Source organism: Diuraphis noxia, unplaced genomic scaffold (assembly GCF_037042655.1).
Source record: "Diuraphis noxia isolate RWA-SAM2 unplaced genomic scaffold, SU_Dnox_SAM2 contig0004, whole genome shotgun sequence".
NCBI lineage: Eukaryota > Metazoa > Arthropoda > Insecta > Hemiptera > Aphididae > Diuraphis > Diuraphis noxia.
This window is the reverse complement of record NW_028301714.1, coordinates 47,522,561-47,541,758: the sequence shown is the minus strand read 5'-3', so window position 1 is coordinate 47,541,758 and position 19,198 is coordinate 47,522,561. Positions and strand designations below refer to the sequence as shown.

The window sequence follows — 19,198 nt, the reverse complement described above, 5'->3', positions numbered from 1 at the left end:
AATCGCTGCTATAATTATACTGTTATCAAGAGCTATGAAATACGGTGCGTGTAATTAACTTGTAAAAATGTAAACACACCGTGTCTAGCCACGTAGGTACAGAATAAAATTTGCTATGTTAAATTCATTTGTAAGACGAAGACAACGAATGTGGATATTATGTCCCTACAATAAAAATGTCTAGTTTAAATTAGATTCATTGGTTACCTTGATCGGTTTGATCATGTTTTAGATTCTGAGCGAACAGTGGTGTATATAGGAATTCATTTCGGGGGGGGGGGGGGGGCTTATAAAAAAATGTATTTAATTATTATTATAAATTAACTTTGTTGGGTACTTGGATAATAAATTCGTATAAGTGTCGTACCAACAAACAATTTGGGGGGGAGGGGGTTTGAACCCCCTACTATATACGCCACTGAAAGCAAGGAATATAATATATTGATTTTGAATCGCGGGAAAAAAACTCCGAAAAAAAATCCAAACTAAAAAATACACCCCGGAAAAAAACCCACGGTAAAAAGCCCCAAAAAATATATTATACATAATATATTTATATTTATTTATAGATACATATTTTAAATAATATACATAGTATTTAATATTTTTAAACTTTTTAACTTCAGTTAAATTTTGTATTGTTTTAACTTAGCTTTTTATAGTTAATTATCATTATTGTACAGTTAAGTTAATTTACAGGTAAATCATGTGATTTGGGTAGTTAAAGGTAACACCAGCCGCGTGTAGCTGAATTAACTTTATAGTTCAACCTAAATAAGTTATATTTAAAATAGCTATAATGTTAAAATCATTTTGTATTAAATATTGATTCTAATACTTGTATTAACAAATGAGTTAAATTAATCCAAGTAAATGATTATTAATTAACCCTTAATAAGTGTTTTGTTTGTTAATTCAACACTAGATTTGTACGTGCGTGATAATTAACAATACAATCTATATTATACTTATATATCTGTAAGTCCAGAAACGTGAATATTTTGTATTTTTAATATTTTGTTCTTATGTTCTATTAAAAATGTTTTATTCTCAGTGGCGCCGAAGTACAAAATTAAATGTATGGCAAGAATCTCCAACAACCACCCACCCACCCACCCCCGCCACCTACAACACAACCCACAAATCAAAATATTTGTTTCTAATGTTTCTATATACGATATCGGATATACCATATACGTATGTACATAAAATAAGTATACTCAATTCTTAAATGTATAAATAATAGTCGATAAGGCAGTATTAACATTCATATAATATATTAATATGGGTAATAAAGTATTTTAATTATTAAAAATAAACGTGCTTAAAAAGTCAAAACTCAAAAGACAAAAGTCAAAATAATATAAAAAGTGATAACTAAAAATATAAACTAAGTATATTAAATAATAATTCATTTAATTATAAACTATTCAGTTAACAGAAATAGTACATGAACACTAGTAGACAATAAACTCAACAAAAATAACAAATAAGTCGCTCACTCTGACCTGAATATACTTAATAAAGTAATGACTGACTGCTGACTAGTGCTAAGCAACTGACACCGATTTCTGCGCTAATAGTTGTTACTGTTCTTACTATTGATTGTATTATTATTTATTATGAACTATTTAGCGTTTATTGTTCAGGGTTCAACGAAAACATTGATGTTTAATACCAAATATTCTCAATGCCCAATGGGCAATATTACTTAATAATTTGTGATCCTATTCCTATTAATTTTCATCTAAAGACCCACCCCCCAGCCAAATTTTTATATGTATGGCAGCTGCCATACATAAACATGGACTTCGGCGCCACTGTTTATTCTATTACAGAAATAAAAATATTATATGATTGTAAATCCATTTTATAATCAACAATCAACCACATTTTATAAAATATTACAATTTACAATGATTGCACTTTTATTTTCTTGGGCTTTTTTTCCGGGGTGTATTTTTCAGTTTGGGTTTTTTTTTCCGTGGCCATTTTTTCCGCCTACCATTGATTTTACCATGATGTGTGTTTTTTTTTAAAATTATTTTTTGTGTTTGTCATCACGTTTGGGGGGTAAAAGTGCTTCGATTTTCAACTTTCAGTACGTCGTTCGATCAGAAAGTGAATCTAGTTGGTACATTGGGGGATCAAAAGTAAAAAATTCCCAATGTTTTTCTTAACAATTGGGATTAACAAACTAAAAATTAAGGGAAAAAAACGTGAATTTTTATACGCACAATCAATTTTCGACAAAATCGATTTTGGTTTTTGATGAAATTTTAAAGCAAATGACCATACATGAAATTTTCACCGAATGTTTATATAAGTATATTCTATCCACCATGCAATATATGATTATACCTACTATATTTTATTATGTCAATCACACTGAGGATATTGGTATATTGCTTTAAGAAATATTGGTATTATTATCTTTTAGAACTATTATATTAAATCATTGAGCATTTTGAACATTTTTTATTTTGGGCCATTGCAACAAATCATGACCTGTATTGGTCTGCTCTGCTGTATTGCAGATAGCAATAATAAATAGACAACTCAAGTATTATTACAAGATAATAGAACACAAAATCAACATTTTATTATAAACATACATCGAGAAAAAAGTTATAGAATAATAACATGTTTTATATTCTCAATGTCTACCATCTGAGTCATCTCAAAGTGGAAAATGTGCAAAAAAAAGTACTAGAAAAAACTAGAAACAGGCATTTTTTTTTTTAATTGTATTAAATAACGACATAAATGTCTATAACACTGCAAAATTGAAGTCAAGCACTACCTAAATGCTTTACGTTTCAAGCCCTATTGTAATTAGTAAATTTACATTTTAAATAGAAGACATTTTTGAGAGAATAAAATACATTGACAATATTAATATTAAAATTGAATACATAATTTTGCTACATTATATTGGAGTTAGGAATCAATCAAAGATAAATAGATATACATTCAAAATTATTGGAAATATTTATTATTCTAGAATACTACATAATAAAGTGTTAAATCTATATTAAACACAATACAAAAAGCAGTATAAGTTGTCAGATGACATTGCATAATTACTTTTGGTGTAAATATCGGCATTTGATTAAGTGGTGTAAAAGATGTGTGACCCATTGACGAATGTAATAGGCCTGGGGTAACTCCTGGATAGCTACCAGACAACGAATTCTGCCTATAAAATGGTGAATCAACTCCTCCCAATTTAAGTATATCTTTAAACTATAAATACATAAATATGTATATTAATTAAAACTATATATATTATTTTATATTTGTTTAATATTGCTAACCAGAGGAGGAGGATATAATAAATTCTCAATATTTTTCTAAATAATCGGGATATACAAACTAAAAATTAAGGAAAAAACGGGAATTTTTATGCACAATCAGTTTTCGTCAAAATCGATTTTGGTTATTTGATGTACCTTTACAACAAATGGGCATTATAGATACATGCAATTTTAATCGAATGTTTATATAAGTATATTCTATCTACCATGCAATTTTTAAAAAAATTCGACTTAAGTCGAAAGATTTGTTTGTTGGGTAGAAAAGCTTGAAAATTTAATACAAGGCTCCTAACATATGTATTGTTACAATAAAAGTTGAAAAATAAAATAAATAATTATAGACACGATTTTTTTTTATAAGCATTTAAAGTTCAAATTTTGACCAAATACATAAAAATTACGGCAATGTGCAAATTATCTTAGATAGAAATTCATAAAAATGTTTCTTTTTAAATCTAAGATTTGAAAATTTGATACAAGGCTTCTAACAGTTCTAACATATTGTTACAATAGCAGTTGAAAAATATTAAAAATACATATTATGTATTGAAAGCACTAATTTACATTATATATAAATTATATTTATAATGATTTGTAAGATTCTGAAAAATGTATATGAAATTTTATAAAATTATATATCATATAGTTTTTTTAAGACCTTGGACATATGTCCTTCTTGAGCTTCTTGTAAGAATATCAATTCTTAAATATTCAAAGTACAAAAATTATACTAAGATTAAGGTAACTACACAAATTAAGTTAAAAGAAAATGATTTTATTGGTTTTTTTAAAAAATAAATAAAGCTATAAATAAATTATGGGTGGAAAATTGTTAGTCCAACAGACAGAACGATGTATTTGTCTTATCTAAACAAAAGTTTGTAAAAATATGATTTTATGAAAATTATGGACATGTGCCCTTTTTGCAAGGTTTGTTTTGTTTACGTACCTATGCTGAATGACATCGATTGGCATCATGTATTTTTATTATTGTTGCTTATAACCTATTAAATATACTACAATTTGGTCAACGTAACGATTAATATTTTTGTTTCTTGTTAGCGTCTTCTATAAGCATGTTTGAATATTTCATAAACGAGCGCAACGTGCAAATCGTAAGCTAATATTTTCATTTTGTTTATGGCCTTACACTGCGCCTTCTAATTTTTCTAAATCCGTTCACTGCTTTTAATCAAAATCAAATAATCATAATATTCAATTCAGTACCTAACCGTTTGTATCTTCGTTGAGCTACGCCCACCTCTCCTACGTTAATCCTGATCACCAACTCCAAAACAATTATTATAATCGTAGGAGAGAGATACTAGTACCTATTCCACACGTTTTTGGTGTGAAGTGTGGCCAGTGTGAGGTCGCCTGAGAAGAGTATTTTGGTATCTAAGTATCCAACCGAAAATCAAATACTAAAGAAAGTTTATAGGTTTAACGTCTATGATTAGTATGATTTATACAATCATACAACCCCCGAAGCGAAGGGCGTAAATGCCGCTTTTTAAATAATAAATCCACCTTGATTTATACCACGAATTAAAATATATTTTAATTTGTGATTTATTATAGTTTATACCTTATACCTTGGTATAAATGTTATCATCAGCTGATTCCCTTCGTAGAATAGATTAAACATATCGGTTACGTCACAGTATTGATTATGATTAGTGATACAAATGATACAATAAACCTTACTACCTTAGTGTTTGAATAATTTAATTACTGATCAAAATTTTAATGGATAATCAATTAGCTTAGAGTTCGTTTTTATTGTTTGATTTTACTCTTTTTTTGTTTTTTTGATTTTTATTCCTCGCTAAGATGGTCCAAGAATATCAATCGCCGGTGCGAGTTTACAAGTATCCGTTTGAAATTGTAATGGCTGTAAGTACACTAGTATATTGCATTACACAAGTCTGTGTACAAGAATTATAATTTAAAAAAAAATTAAAAATTCGTTTTGCAAATCATTGTGTCTTAATAATTTTTAATATAGGCGTACGAAAGACGATTTCCGACATCTCCGTTAATACCGGTCTTCGTTGGGAGTGAAGTAACAGCCGACAGCACAACAAATGATGGTTCAATTAGAACCACTGAAAGAAGATGTAAACTGGTTGTAGAAGCTCCATATTTATTAAAAAAGGTTTTCATACTTATAATGTACTAATTAATATTTATGTACATGTAATAACATTTATTTTTAGATTATTGGTGTAGATTATGTATATTTTATTCAGAAAAATGTACTAGATTTGAGAGAACGTTGTTTAAATATTGAAGCAACAAATGAAACATTTTCGACTCGTGTAAATGTATTAGAAAAATGTCGTTACTATGTAAGTCTAATCTATTAATATTCAATGTTATTATAAACATATTTACCTATATCATTATTTTTATTTGTTCTTCAAGAATCAAGATGATAATGGGCCCCACTGAACATTTATTACATTAATTCTTAGTAACAAATTAAATCAATTATTTACAACTAATAGATTTAACATTGAGAATGCAGTGTAGGTTGTATCAATAAAAATTTAATATGCTATATGTAATATAGCATATTTCATTTAATCTGAATTATTGTTAGACCATTTTAGATTCTGAGTGGAGTGATGAATATATTGGTTTGATAATGACACTTTTTATATTTGAAAAAATGATTCAATATTAAGAATAGTCTCTGGTAGGAAATTTGATTTGGTTTGTACATCAGTTTTTAATTTTTACTACTTTTCAAGAATTATCATGAAACTAGAAAAAAATTCTTTAAACAAATATTTAATATTTACTTTACCTTTTTTTGACAATATATATATATATATATATATATATTGGTGCTGGGGGGGGGGGGTTACGATTTTTCTCATAAATTTTCTTTTATATTTGAAATTTTATAATATAAATATTTTATAACATATATAATAATATAGTATAGGTATTGTATTAGGAAAAAAAATACTCTAAAATAATAGTTTTGTTGAATAGCTAAATATATCTTATTGCAATAAATGCTTTATTTTAAAACCATCATCCTTGAGGATTTAGAAATTATATTTCTTGTTTTTTAAGAATATAATATATGAAATGAAACTACAATTTGTTATGTTTGCTAGAAGGTTGGGGGGAAGCTTGGTAGGCTTTTTTGGGGAGGGGCTAAGCCCCCTCAAGACCCTCCCCCCACGATTTCCGACAATGTATATAGCATCATAGCATTAACTTCAGTGTTTGAATATTTAATTAAGATTAGTAATTGAATTTCTATTTTAATTAGTAAAGCTTCCTATAAGATGAATGTAGGACATTTGACACCTACTGATTAGATTTTTACTTTAAGGACAATTGACACCTAAATCTATTTTTATTTATTACATTTTTTGGGTATGTAAAATGTGATAATAATTATAATAATAACATAAATAATTACCTTTAAAATTTTGAAAAATTATTTGGGGAACAAAGTTAGCTTTCTTCAAGCCTAGATTAAGATAATTTGGGGCCTCGGGCCTATAACCACAATCAAAATATTGGTGATCCACTAATCAATAAATTTCAGAGACCCCAAAAAATAAAATTATATTTTAATTAAAAGTAGATATCATTAAAAGATCTTCCTTCTTCTTTTTCTTCCCTGAGCACTGATTAAATTCTTTTAACAGCTACTCATATTCGTTTTTTACTTAAAAAACCAACTGCTATAACTGGCCCTGTCCATATTATTGCATATTTGAAGTATCATAGATGTTTAGTACTATTTTTAAAGTTGTTGTGCTATTTTTTGCTTATTTGCATAAAAAGATATTTTATATTATATTTTTATGAATCTAGTTTATATTATGTGGTATAAAAAATAAAAATAATTTGTTGCTTATTTTAATTATATTTTGTTTGAATCCATAAAAAAAATATAATAACCCACATTTTTGTTCATGTTTAAATCTATTTTAAAGTAGTCCATCAAATTGGCGTATTAAATAGTAAACAATTATAACTCCCTATCAATATTGTACGGCTTGTAGTTATATACTTTGTGTAGAATATTCTGTCATTCATTCGTATGGTTTATTTTTAAAATTGCGAATAGTATAAATTTTCATTGTTGCTATTTTCCATGTCTTTAAGGAATTATCACTTATTTAAAAAAAATGTAGGTAATATTATAGCGCATATTTCAGTTATTTTTAGTGCTATAAAATCTAAGCCCTGGTAATAACAAGTTTTTTCATTGTGTGCTATTATACAATTTTAAATTAATACAATTGCAATAGACTATTTTTTATTATTATTTTTTTATTAGCTTATAATATCATATTTCCATATTTTAATGTTATAAAATAGGTATAAGTACAATATTATGCATACTTTATTATATTTGCATGTTTCTCAGGTTCATCCAGAAAACCCAGAATGGACATGTTATGAACAGAGTGCACTATTAGATATAAAATATTTTTTGGGTTTTGAGTCAACCATGGAAAAACTTGGTATGAAACAATACATTCAGAATATTTCCAAGGGTAAAGAAATAATAGAATATTATGTTGATGAATTAAAAAAAGATGGAATAGTTAATATTCCTCGTTGGATACCTACTGGAAGTGATCAATCTTGGTTAGTCAAATTTCATCATATTTACTCACTTATAAGTTTTATGTTTTCATAACAATAGTAATAAACATAAAAAACATATATTTTATCTAAAATTACTTGACTTAAATTGCATGCTAGCATGATAAAAAAGTAATAAAAATAATATATTTCAACACTTTAGTTTTGTTAAAAATTTTCCAACTACTTTTTTAAATATAAATTATAAATTATAAATAAAATATTTTTTATTTATTTAAATTTACTTTCAACTTTGTCTTACATAAGAGTAACCCCTGGTTTTGCGATCAAGGGTAGATATAGGCGTGGCTTAAACTTGCCAAGTGTCACACTTTCTAGAGCAGTGGTTCTTAACTTTTTTCAGTTCAACACCTTTTTACCGAGATAACTGACTGCTTACAACCCCCCCCCCTTTTAACAAAAAATCTCATACTTAAATGTATCAGTTTTATAAATTAAAATACAAACTATTAATGTTTAGTAAATAAATGTTTTATTTGACTCTAATTTAAAATTTTTCTATACAAAAAAGAAGGTAAAATTCAATAATATATGTCAATTGAATACTGGTGTTTTTATTTTTTCCATTATTCTGCATTTGAGAGCCCACCGCTTCCTTAACCAAAATACCCCCTCGGGAATGGTACCACCATTGATTATAGAATAGATTCTATTCTATAATCAATGGTACCACTCACATTAAGAAACACTGTTCTAAAGCATTTCTTTATAATTCAAACTACCGGGTTAGCTTGGATTTTGTCAAGATTAACACTGTAAAGTGATTTTTAAGTAATGGCCAATTTTGATAGTCAAAACTAAATTATTGTGGAGTGTTGTTTGACGAAATCTGATGAAAATTGGACACTGCCTGAGATTACTCTTAAATGCAAAAATATTTATTATATTGTAATCCCAATTTTATTTTTTAGTGACTTGAATAACCCAGAAGAAAGTCCCATTGGTTTAAGTAAAGATAGTCCAACTACTGCAGGTAAAGTATATAAAATCAAGTTTACTCATTCTGACATCACATTTTCGCTTAAACCATATTGTGTTTTGAAGATTATTCAATAAGAATGTGGTGGCACAATATTTTTGAGGATTTAAACCCTATTTTGTTATTTTTTCATTTAATTATCAATGCATTTTCTTACATAATTTAACTCATTCCAGCACTGCACACCCCGACTAAAGGCTTACATGAGAAAGAAGCCAATTTAACCCTGTGTTTTACTATACCTACTTAACACGCAGCTTATAATACAATTATTCTCTAATATTTTATTAACTAAGTTTTTGAATGTTAATTTTGTATACTTTTCAGTTAATTTAATTTTTTTATGACAATATTCTTCACCATGATTTGATTTTAAATCAAACTTACAGTTCGAAGGTTAGAGTTTTCTCAATTATTATTTGCTTGAGAATAAATTGTTTTAAGAAAAATATTGTTAATATTATTTAACCAAAATATATATATATATAATATATACTAACTTAATTAAAGAGTTTATGTATTTGATTAATATTTCTTTTGTTCATTAAAATGATATTGTTTGCATTATTATATTATATGAAGCACTTAAAGTTTAGATAATTAAAATAAATATGTTAGAAATGAAGTTTCGATTGAGGTTTATTTTTTGTGTTGTATATATTTTTAGATTCCCAGTCAAAAATATGGTTAGAAGATGAGTATATTAAAAGATACATTGGTGAATTGACACCATTACAAGAATCAAAATTAGTGCAATTCAAGAAACAATTGTCTCAACTACAAAAGTCTAAGGTAATATTTTTCAAAATTAATTTGTAAATTAAATACATTCTTATTGGAAAATGTACATGTTTTTTATCTTTGTTTATTTAATTGGTTTGAAAAATATTGGGTACATAAAATATTGTAACTATTAGAATAGAATTTCAGCATTTAAACAAAATAAAGATTTTATTTTTTATTAGAATATATTTTGCAATTTTAATTACACACAAATAAATTTATTTTAAATAGCTTTTAAAATTAATAATCAAAGTTATGAGTATTTGAAGATATGCAAGCAATTTACAATTTTAAAATACTCATAACTCGCTTTAAAATTAAAATATAATAAAAAGCCTATGAGAAGTCCTTGATAATAATGTTATCTTTAATTTTTATAAGAAGTCAATTCACTCTAAATTTTAAACTAACAGAGACCTACACGTGTTCTGCTGAGTGTAAAAATTACTATGTTACACACTTGTAAGACGGAGACAACACATTCTGGTATAATGTCCTCTTAATAAATAATAATAATAAAACAACCTTTGACTAAGATTTTGACCGCGTTAAATTATACTTTTTACATTTGAAGTCAATTTTTTATTAATTTGTACATGAAGCTTAAGGTAAAATAATTATTAATTAGTTTGGTCAAATAGATATTATAAAATACATGTTTTTACATTTCTCAGAAGTATGACCATAATATGAAAACTGTTTCTATTTATTAGAACTTAAAAGTTATTATTGCTCACTGGAATGAAAACCACAAAAAGACATACAGTCAACGTGTTAACAAATTTTATTTAGGAAAAAAACTTCTATTTTAAAACAATATTTTTTCAGTTACCTAGTGATACTACATTATTGCGGTTTTTGCGAGCAACTGATTTTAATATTGAAAAAGCTAGAGAAAATTTATCCCAATCGCTTATATGGCGAAAAAAACATAATATTGACAATATATTATCAGAGCACGAGTTTCCTGAAGCTATCAAAAAATATTTTCCTTGTGGTTGGCACCACCAGGACAAAGGTAAAGTGTAAATTAATTTATGGTTTTTACTAGTATAAACTCAAGTAAATATTTATAGCAATTAATGCATAGTGTTATGTTTTAAATTCTAAATAACGAAAGCAATGATCTTTACTTTTATAAGAGTGTTTTTTAGAGTTATTTTTGTATTTAAAGAATCCTGCAAGAATTAAATGTTGACCTATAAAATGTGTGGTAAATTAATATAGTTATTAGTCTAATAGTCTATTAAAATTTAAAGTATTTTACATACATAAAATAAGAAAATAATTGATAATTAATGTTTAAATATTGCAAAAAATGATTGACAAACAATTTTGAGTATATATTTAACTTGGTTTATTATTTAATAATTAGAAAATTCATCTTTTTCAATTGCTTATTGACTTATGTATTGACGAAGTTGATAATTTGTATGAACTTAAGAAATTTTAGATTTTGATCGAGAAAATAAATGTATTGGTTTAAAAAAAAAAAATTATGATAAAAGGGAATATATTTTATGTTACATTAATTTTTGATAAAATTAAAATAAATCTTCTTAAAAATCAAAAATAAATAATTATTTATCCCAAATAATTTTTTTTTCGATATCAAAAAATTTCAAATTTAATACATGACTTCTCATAAGTTGTTCTTACAGTAATTAAAAAATATAGAAAACATAGCCACAACGTTTTTTTGTTAAGTTTGATGTACAAATTTTGAAGAAATTTGACAAACTATGAAATGTACTAACTATTTTACAGTTAAAAATGCATATAATTTTTAGTAATTTTTAAACCTACAGATTTATTCGTCATAAGTTTTTACTACTTTTATACAAAACTATTTTTTTTTTTTTAAATGCTCCTTACTTGTGTCTATTAAATCATATCTTAATGACCACCACTTTTCCGTTTGCTCAGGCAAAACTCTTTCAAATATTTCTAAAAGAGAAATTGGTATCCCACCAAGTGAAGTTATTGTACCATTCCTTTTTACAATAACCTAACCTAAACTAACCAATCCACTACTTAAAACAAAAAAAGTAGCAAACTTTGCTGACCACAAAGCACTATATGACATTCCTACGCAGACATAACCTTCTCCTTTATACAAATCCATCTTAACCTACTAGCCTCGCCATACCCAAAATGGGGCCTGAAATTAAACCAAACAAAATTGCTTCACTTAACCTTCACACTATGTCCTAGAGACTTTTCACAATTATATCTATTGAGATATCAACCTCAAAACCTTACTCTCAAAATATCAGATATCTTGGATTAATCCTAGTTTGCTTGTTGGCTCACAAAGGTTTCTCATATATGCTCCAAACATCTAACTCTCAACAATCATAGTCGCCAACTGCTATGCCTACTGACCTCTAAACATATTTATTTAAAAAAAAAAACAAGTTTTTTATGTATAAAATGTTACTTAAACCAATATGAATCCATGGTATACGGCTATGGGGGTCATCAAAACCTACTAATATCAATAGAAATATAGAATACAAACCTATTAATCCAAAACTCTTAAGACAAATCACTGAGACACCATATTAGGTTTCTGATCACACACTCCATCACATCTCTCAATACCCTTTGTAGCTGATGTAGATAAAACACAATAAAAGATTTCATAAATACTTTTTCACTACAGAAGCCCACTCATTGCATCTCTCTCTTTTCCATCCTTGGAAATCATCCCAAACGGCTTTAGTGTAAGTGATGGAGAAACCTATTGATCTACTAACAAATGATCTATGACCTCCGTCCTAACCTCTTGTCATCAACAGATGACTCCGTTCACACCACATCTGATGTTATAATTCCATAATAGTCATGTTCATCATGTCTAGGTGTTATCACTGGGTAGCTACTTTTCTTAAGCCTTATGATTTGCATGTATGTATATTTTTTTCTCTTCTTTTTTCCAATTGTATACCTTATTATTTAGTTGATTGTATATTTTTAATAGAAGATGCAAAAAAAAAAAATATTTTGATTAATGTTTTTTTTTTATATTATAGAGGGACGTCCATTGTATATATTACGTTTAGGTCAAATGGATGTGAAAGGCCTTCTTAAATCAGTTGGTGAAGATTGTCTTCTTAAACAAGTAAACTATAATTTTATTGTTATAACAAATTAATCATCTTTTTTATTGTTTGTCAAATATATTTTAAGAACTAATTTAAATAAGTTCATACTTTTATATTATATTATATAGGGAACTAATAATTCCACTATTTAATTTAAGGTTACTATTAAGACAAATTAAAATGTTTATTATTTCTAGATATCATTTGCTTTGCTATATCTAATATTTATTATTTTGTGCTTAGGCTATGCATGTATGTGAAGAAGGTTTGAAACTAACAAAAGAAGCAACACATACATCTGGCAAACCAATAACAACTTGGTGTTTATTAGTTGATTTAGAAGGATTAAATATGAGACATTTGTGGAGACCTGGTGTGAGTGCATTGCTCAGAATTATTGAAATTGTAGAATCTAATTATCCAGAAACACTTGGGCAAGTAATTATAATTCGTGCACCTAGAGTATTTCCAGTTTTGTGGACCTTAGTGAGCACATTTATCAGTAAGAAATATATTTAATAACTCTCTTTATATTTTCCTTACTATTATAAACTAATATTAATTTTAATTTTCTAGATGAGACAACACGTCAAAAGTTCCTATTTTATGGAGGTAATGATTATCAATCATCTGGAGGTCTCAGTGAATTTCTTACTGAAGATAATGTACCTGATTTTCTTGGAGGCCCCTGTAAAGTATGTTGTTTTTAACTTCAAGTTTATGAAGTTCACTTTTATGATATGAATAAATCTTGCACTCTCAAAATACAGGTTAAAATTCCTGAAGGTGGTTTTGTGCCCAAAAACTTGTATCTAAAAGAAGGAGAGTTAGAAAAAGAAGCATGTACGATTACTGAAGATAGTATATATCAATCTGTTACACTGACTAAAGGACAGGTAATTTATAATTCTAAATATTTTTTTTATATATATACAAGCTGACCCGGCAAACATTGTTTTGTCATATAAATTATTTTTAATGAATAAATTGGTATTCAAATAAAAAATTACTAAATTATTATAATTGTGTGTTGATGTATTTTACTGGTTTGTGACTGAAAGAGGAATGAACACTTGGAACAATAACAAAATACCAAATATTAATTTTTTTGATTTTACTATACTTTTATTATCTTAACTAATAAATTTCATCAAAAATAAAAACAAATCTAAGTTTTTAAATTATAGTCTTTCGATTATTTAAAAATTAAAAAGTCATAATTTAAATGATTGCATTACCTACTAAAGAATAAAAGTAATGTAAGAGTATTTTAGTGAATCATCTTGTATAAATAAATATACACACTTTTTTTTTTTCAAATAAGAAAACATATATATATATTTTTTTTGTTAAAGGCTCATGAAGTTTTTATTGATGTCGAAGAATCTAGTTCAGTAATAACATGGGATTTTGATGTTATGAGACAAGATATTAATTTTAATGTATTAAGATTATTAATTGAAATTCAGCCATCAACTCTTCTCAGTTGTGCCAGAGGTATTTATAAATCAATGTATTATGATATAATAATTTATATGTATTTTACTTGTTTCGTTGTTCAATAATTAGTTATTTTAAATAAATAAAAAAAAGTTAATAAGTAAATTATATTTTAGGTAATATAAATGTTATTGAAAAGGGCTGGAAAGAAGGAGAACATTATGAAAAAGTGGAACAGACCATTTTATGTCATGATGGGGAGAGCGTTCAAGGATCTCATCTTACCACTAAAAGAGGAACATATGTATTACAATGGTACTGGTCATCAGATAGCTTAAATATAAGCTCAGGACATCACACTAAAGCTAAAATCATGTATTATTATGAAATGTTGAAATCTGCTGATTATCGGTAATTATAAATAAAATATGGAGTGGAAAAAATGATGACTATACTCCAGCCCACGAGAGATTAGTACCATCACGTGCATGCAGAATAACCGGCAGTGACAAAATTTCTCCCACTATGCGCCATAGTTGTGCTTTACTTGGTATGCGCATATGTATGCTATGGTATAGTATGCGCAGAATTGGAAGAGTTTTGGCCGAATAGCGGTAATAATCTCTCGTAGACCGGAGTATAAAACAAAATATTTTATGATACTGATATTGTGTTTATATTAATTAACACATATGGTATAGTTATCAATATCTTAACTTGATTTAATTGAATTCTATTAATTACTTGATAGTTATTAGTTAATAATTTTTATTTTTTTTTTTGTTAATATTTCACAGGGGTTCAATGTCAAGTTTGATGTCTGCTAATAGTAAATTTTCTTCTCTCAGTAATAGATAATTAACTTATCATATATTTTGTTTAAATATTCAATTTTAATTGTCATGCCTATATAACTAAGACTATAATTTAGAAAAAGATACATCAAGTAGGATATTATTTGGATTAGTAAAAAATTAATGAATATCTTCTTACAGTCTTTTAGTATTTAAAAGTACCTAAATTTTAAATTAAACATTTTCATATTTATTAGTTTTTTTTTAATTTTGAGTTATATTCATTGTTACTTTAACCAAGTTATTATGAGTTCATAATTTTAATTTTTAACCTGTAAATATTTGAGGTCAAAATAATAAATCATCAATATTTAGAAATATAAAATAACTTTAAATAATTAATTTTAAATGTAATTATAATTTTTCATAACATATTAAAATCTTTTGGATTTATTAAAAGATATTTTTTATTTTTAGAATGGTCCTTTTGATGTTTTAGTTTCTATTATAATCTTTATAATTATATTTAACTATATAATCACTGTTAATGTCATCACATAGTATATATTATTAAGTTTAGATTTTGTTATTTTTTTTAGTAATTTTTTTGTTATGCAATGACCTGATAATTGTTTGTATTTTTACTATCTTACGATATACCATCTTTATATTTCCTACAATATCAACTTTTTTCAGTTGGCAGTTTTAGTTAATTTTTCTTCTATTTTAATTATTATTTATTAATATTATTTTGTTATTTTTATCTGTGATCAAAACATGTTTTATCTGTTTAAATTTAAAAAAATTTTTTTTTGGTTATGTAATTATAGTACACCATCATTCAACTAGATAAATTTTAAATGAAATTATGTTTTCACTTTAATGATGTAACTCATGTCAATTTAATTTGTATGTGTCTTGATGGTACAAAATTAATATATCTTATTATAATTTGTTATTGGATTGTCAGCAGTTTTTGTGTTTATTTGATATTTAAATAAAATTAATTTCCATAAATTTTAATATATTTTAAATCTTATTAGTAATGACAAACATATAATAATTAATCCTGACAAATACTTTAAATCTATGAAATAATAGCTCTTATATCCATGTACTCAAATCAAAGTTACATATTTTATTAATTCATGACTAACTAATTGCAGTCAGTTTTTACTTATGTCCGTTATTGTAATCAACATTTTTAACTAATAGGTATGTTATCAATTATTATAGTATACTTCTTATTAATTAATTAAATATGAAATATTAATTAAATTAGTTTATATTAATAATAACAATTTTATGCAAAAATTAAAACTATTCCTTTTTTAAAATCTAAACTGATTAATTTCTAGCCATAATTTTATTTTAATTTAAAATAAAAATAATAATAATATCAGTGCTCAAGTAAAGATATTTCAATTAATTTTAAATAATTTATTCAAAACAGATGTTTTTACATCAGTTTATTAACATAGTGAACATTAATAATTATTAAAGCCATTCATGACTGTAAAATATAATACTATATTACCCAACTTTTAAAATCATTATTGTTATGTATTTATGATACTTGTTTGGTGTTTTCTAAACACCAATATAGACTATAAATTATAATACGTACAATTTAGAAAATATCATCTAGGTATCTATTGTCTATGCCAAAAAAATTCTAATTATTTTTAGTTAGTTTTTATTTGTTAAGGTAAAGTATTATCATATTATACATACTTTTTTAAAATAAAATGCAAGTATAATTTTCCCTTTTTTAATTTTAAAATACAAAAATAAGCATGATAGTATGATCTCATTATAGTTATTTAAATGAAGCATTTATCTTACAATTATGATCTTATAAAGTTATCTTATGACATAGAATTGTTTGATTATTACAACTCAGTGGTATCATAATGTAATACATTAATTTCTATTAATAGTTTGATAATTTTATCATACTTATTATGTTATATTGTTAATTATTATTATTGTTGATGTACATCATATGTTAATTGTTTTACTATAATTATTTCCAATCAAAAATATATTATACTACATATTATAAATAGTTTTTTAAAAATACTAGTAATATACTCAAGCTTATTTAAATAAAAATGTTATTAATATGTACAAATGTGTTTATTATAGTTCTATTATATGATTAGAACTTTTTAAAATTAAATAAAATAATTTCCATATTGACATAGAATTTAATAGTATTATACCAATGATACCTACTCTCAGTATTTTATTATTATCAATAAATTTATATTGTTAGATATGTGTATCAAAAATTGTAGCTTCTCAAATAAATGATATTTTATTTTTATATCCCTAATTTGAAATTTCTATTGAATATTTAAAAAAATCAATTTTATTAGTAACGATTTTAAACTTTTGTTTTCTAATCTGCCAAACAGCTAATTTGGATTTTGTTACAATCGTTCTACCATACACCTAATCCACCGACTAGTTGGCAACAACTCCTACACATTGGAAAAAAGCTAATATGCACGGGTGCATTCTTTGACGTAGCAGTGTAGCACTAGGTTTTGACACAGTATGGCATAAAGATTTCTTCAAATAAAAAAACATTCTCCCGCTCCCTCTTATTACTATTTACTCTTTAAATTTTACCTACTAAATAGGCACTTTAGGAACGCTCAGGATCCTTTTGCATCTGCAATATTTCTGATTTGTACCAGTATACCACAAGGTGCGATCGCTGCTTCACTACTATTCAACCAAGAAGTTCCCAACCAGGGTGTCCCAAACTTTATTAAGGGTTCTGGAAATAAAAATAAAAATATGTAGTTAATGCTCAATGTAATAATTTGTTTAATAAAGTAAAATGTGTATATAAGTACTACCTATTTGCCTACATCTTAAAAGAGCCATAAATTAAGGGGAAGATGAGGGGATATAGGTCCCTTCACTTTTATTTTACTGCTAACATTATATATTTGTTGTGGTAGGTTTCTGTAAGAGGCTTACAGATTTTGATAACAACATATAATCCCTCATCCCTCCAAAACCAAATTCCTAATTACGCAACCGAGTCTTAATACTTTTGATTATACCAATAGCACGTATGTAGTGCGAAATAAAACCTCTACTTAAGTCTTACTATAGGGTGCTTCCGGATTTAAAAAAAAAAATGACTAAGGGCATCGTGAGTCAAAAAAGTTTGGGAACCTCTGATTCAACCTATTCATATCATTGCATCAGATAAACCTACCACTAAATGTACAAGTACCGATGACTTAGCCAATTACAAGACTTTCTTAGTTGTACACTTTAATCCTGAAACGACCTCAAAGTTTATTTAAAACCATCAACTAATAAATCTCAGCTCCTACCGATTTGGCTTAAAGAATCAATACACTGTACATTCACGCTTCGACGTTTTGCGTCTGCCCTCCTAATTCCTATTTACCTCAATAATCCATCTTCTCGATCTGCCTAAAGTGTCCGCTATCTATGGCTTCAATTAGGTTGTCGATTAACCTGGACAACCCATCATATTCATACCAAACACCTAAACAATCGGTTCCGTCAATTGCAGTGCCTTTTACTGTCTTCTAAACAAGTTGAAAAGTAAACTTTTGTTGTACAAATTATTCCTCAACCTATAAGGACTTATGGAATCCAGTTATGGGGAAGCACCGAACCATCTAACATTCTTAAAATCCAAACCATAGAGTAATATAATCTATGGTCCAAATGTCTCCACCAAATAATCAAAGCCTACTTTATCTCAAAATTCAAATGATAGGTTAGGTGAAATATAATAATATAATAATGATAATAATAATATAATAATGAAGGTCGTCTGCAAGATTTCTCAATTCAACCCATTAAAAATATTGCCAAAATCTTTTACAAGCTTTTTCGTTCGAATCTACTCAACCATTGAACCTATTCAGTGGCGCCAAAGTGTTTAAAAAATACTATGACATCGTACATTCAGAGGCCCCTCTGGGGCCTGCCCCCACCCTAATTTTTTCACAACCTATAACCACAACCAGGCCACAGTACCTCTTGGGGGGCCCCCAGCTATAAAATCTACTATGACATATGTCATTGATAAATTAGGTGATCGGCGCCACTGAACCTATTAACTACCTAATTAAC

At 26.5% G+C, this 19,198-nt stretch overlaps 1 protein-coding gene across 1 annotated transcript; it reads left to right on the top strand.

The window, feature by feature from the left end:
- The first annotated feature begins 5,004 nt into the window (after positions 1–5,004).
- Positions 5,005–16,081, top strand: retm (real-time). Its single transcript, XM_015512812.2, has 14 exons — positions 5,005–5,213; positions 5,326–5,475; positions 5,537–5,668; positions 7,720–7,943; positions 8,873–8,934; positions 9,608–9,732; positions 10,552–10,741; positions 12,759–12,847; positions 13,074–13,332; positions 13,407–13,525; positions 13,601–13,726; positions 14,186–14,327; positions 14,447–14,681; positions 15,068–16,081. Exons 1-14 carry the CDS (start codon positions 5,151–5,153, stop codon positions 15,126–15,128), a joined length of 1,977 nt encoding a protein of 658 aa, XP_015368298.1. The 5' UTR covers positions 5,005–5,150; the 3' UTR covers positions 15,129–16,081.
- Positions 16,082–19,198: the final 3,117 nt, after the last annotated feature.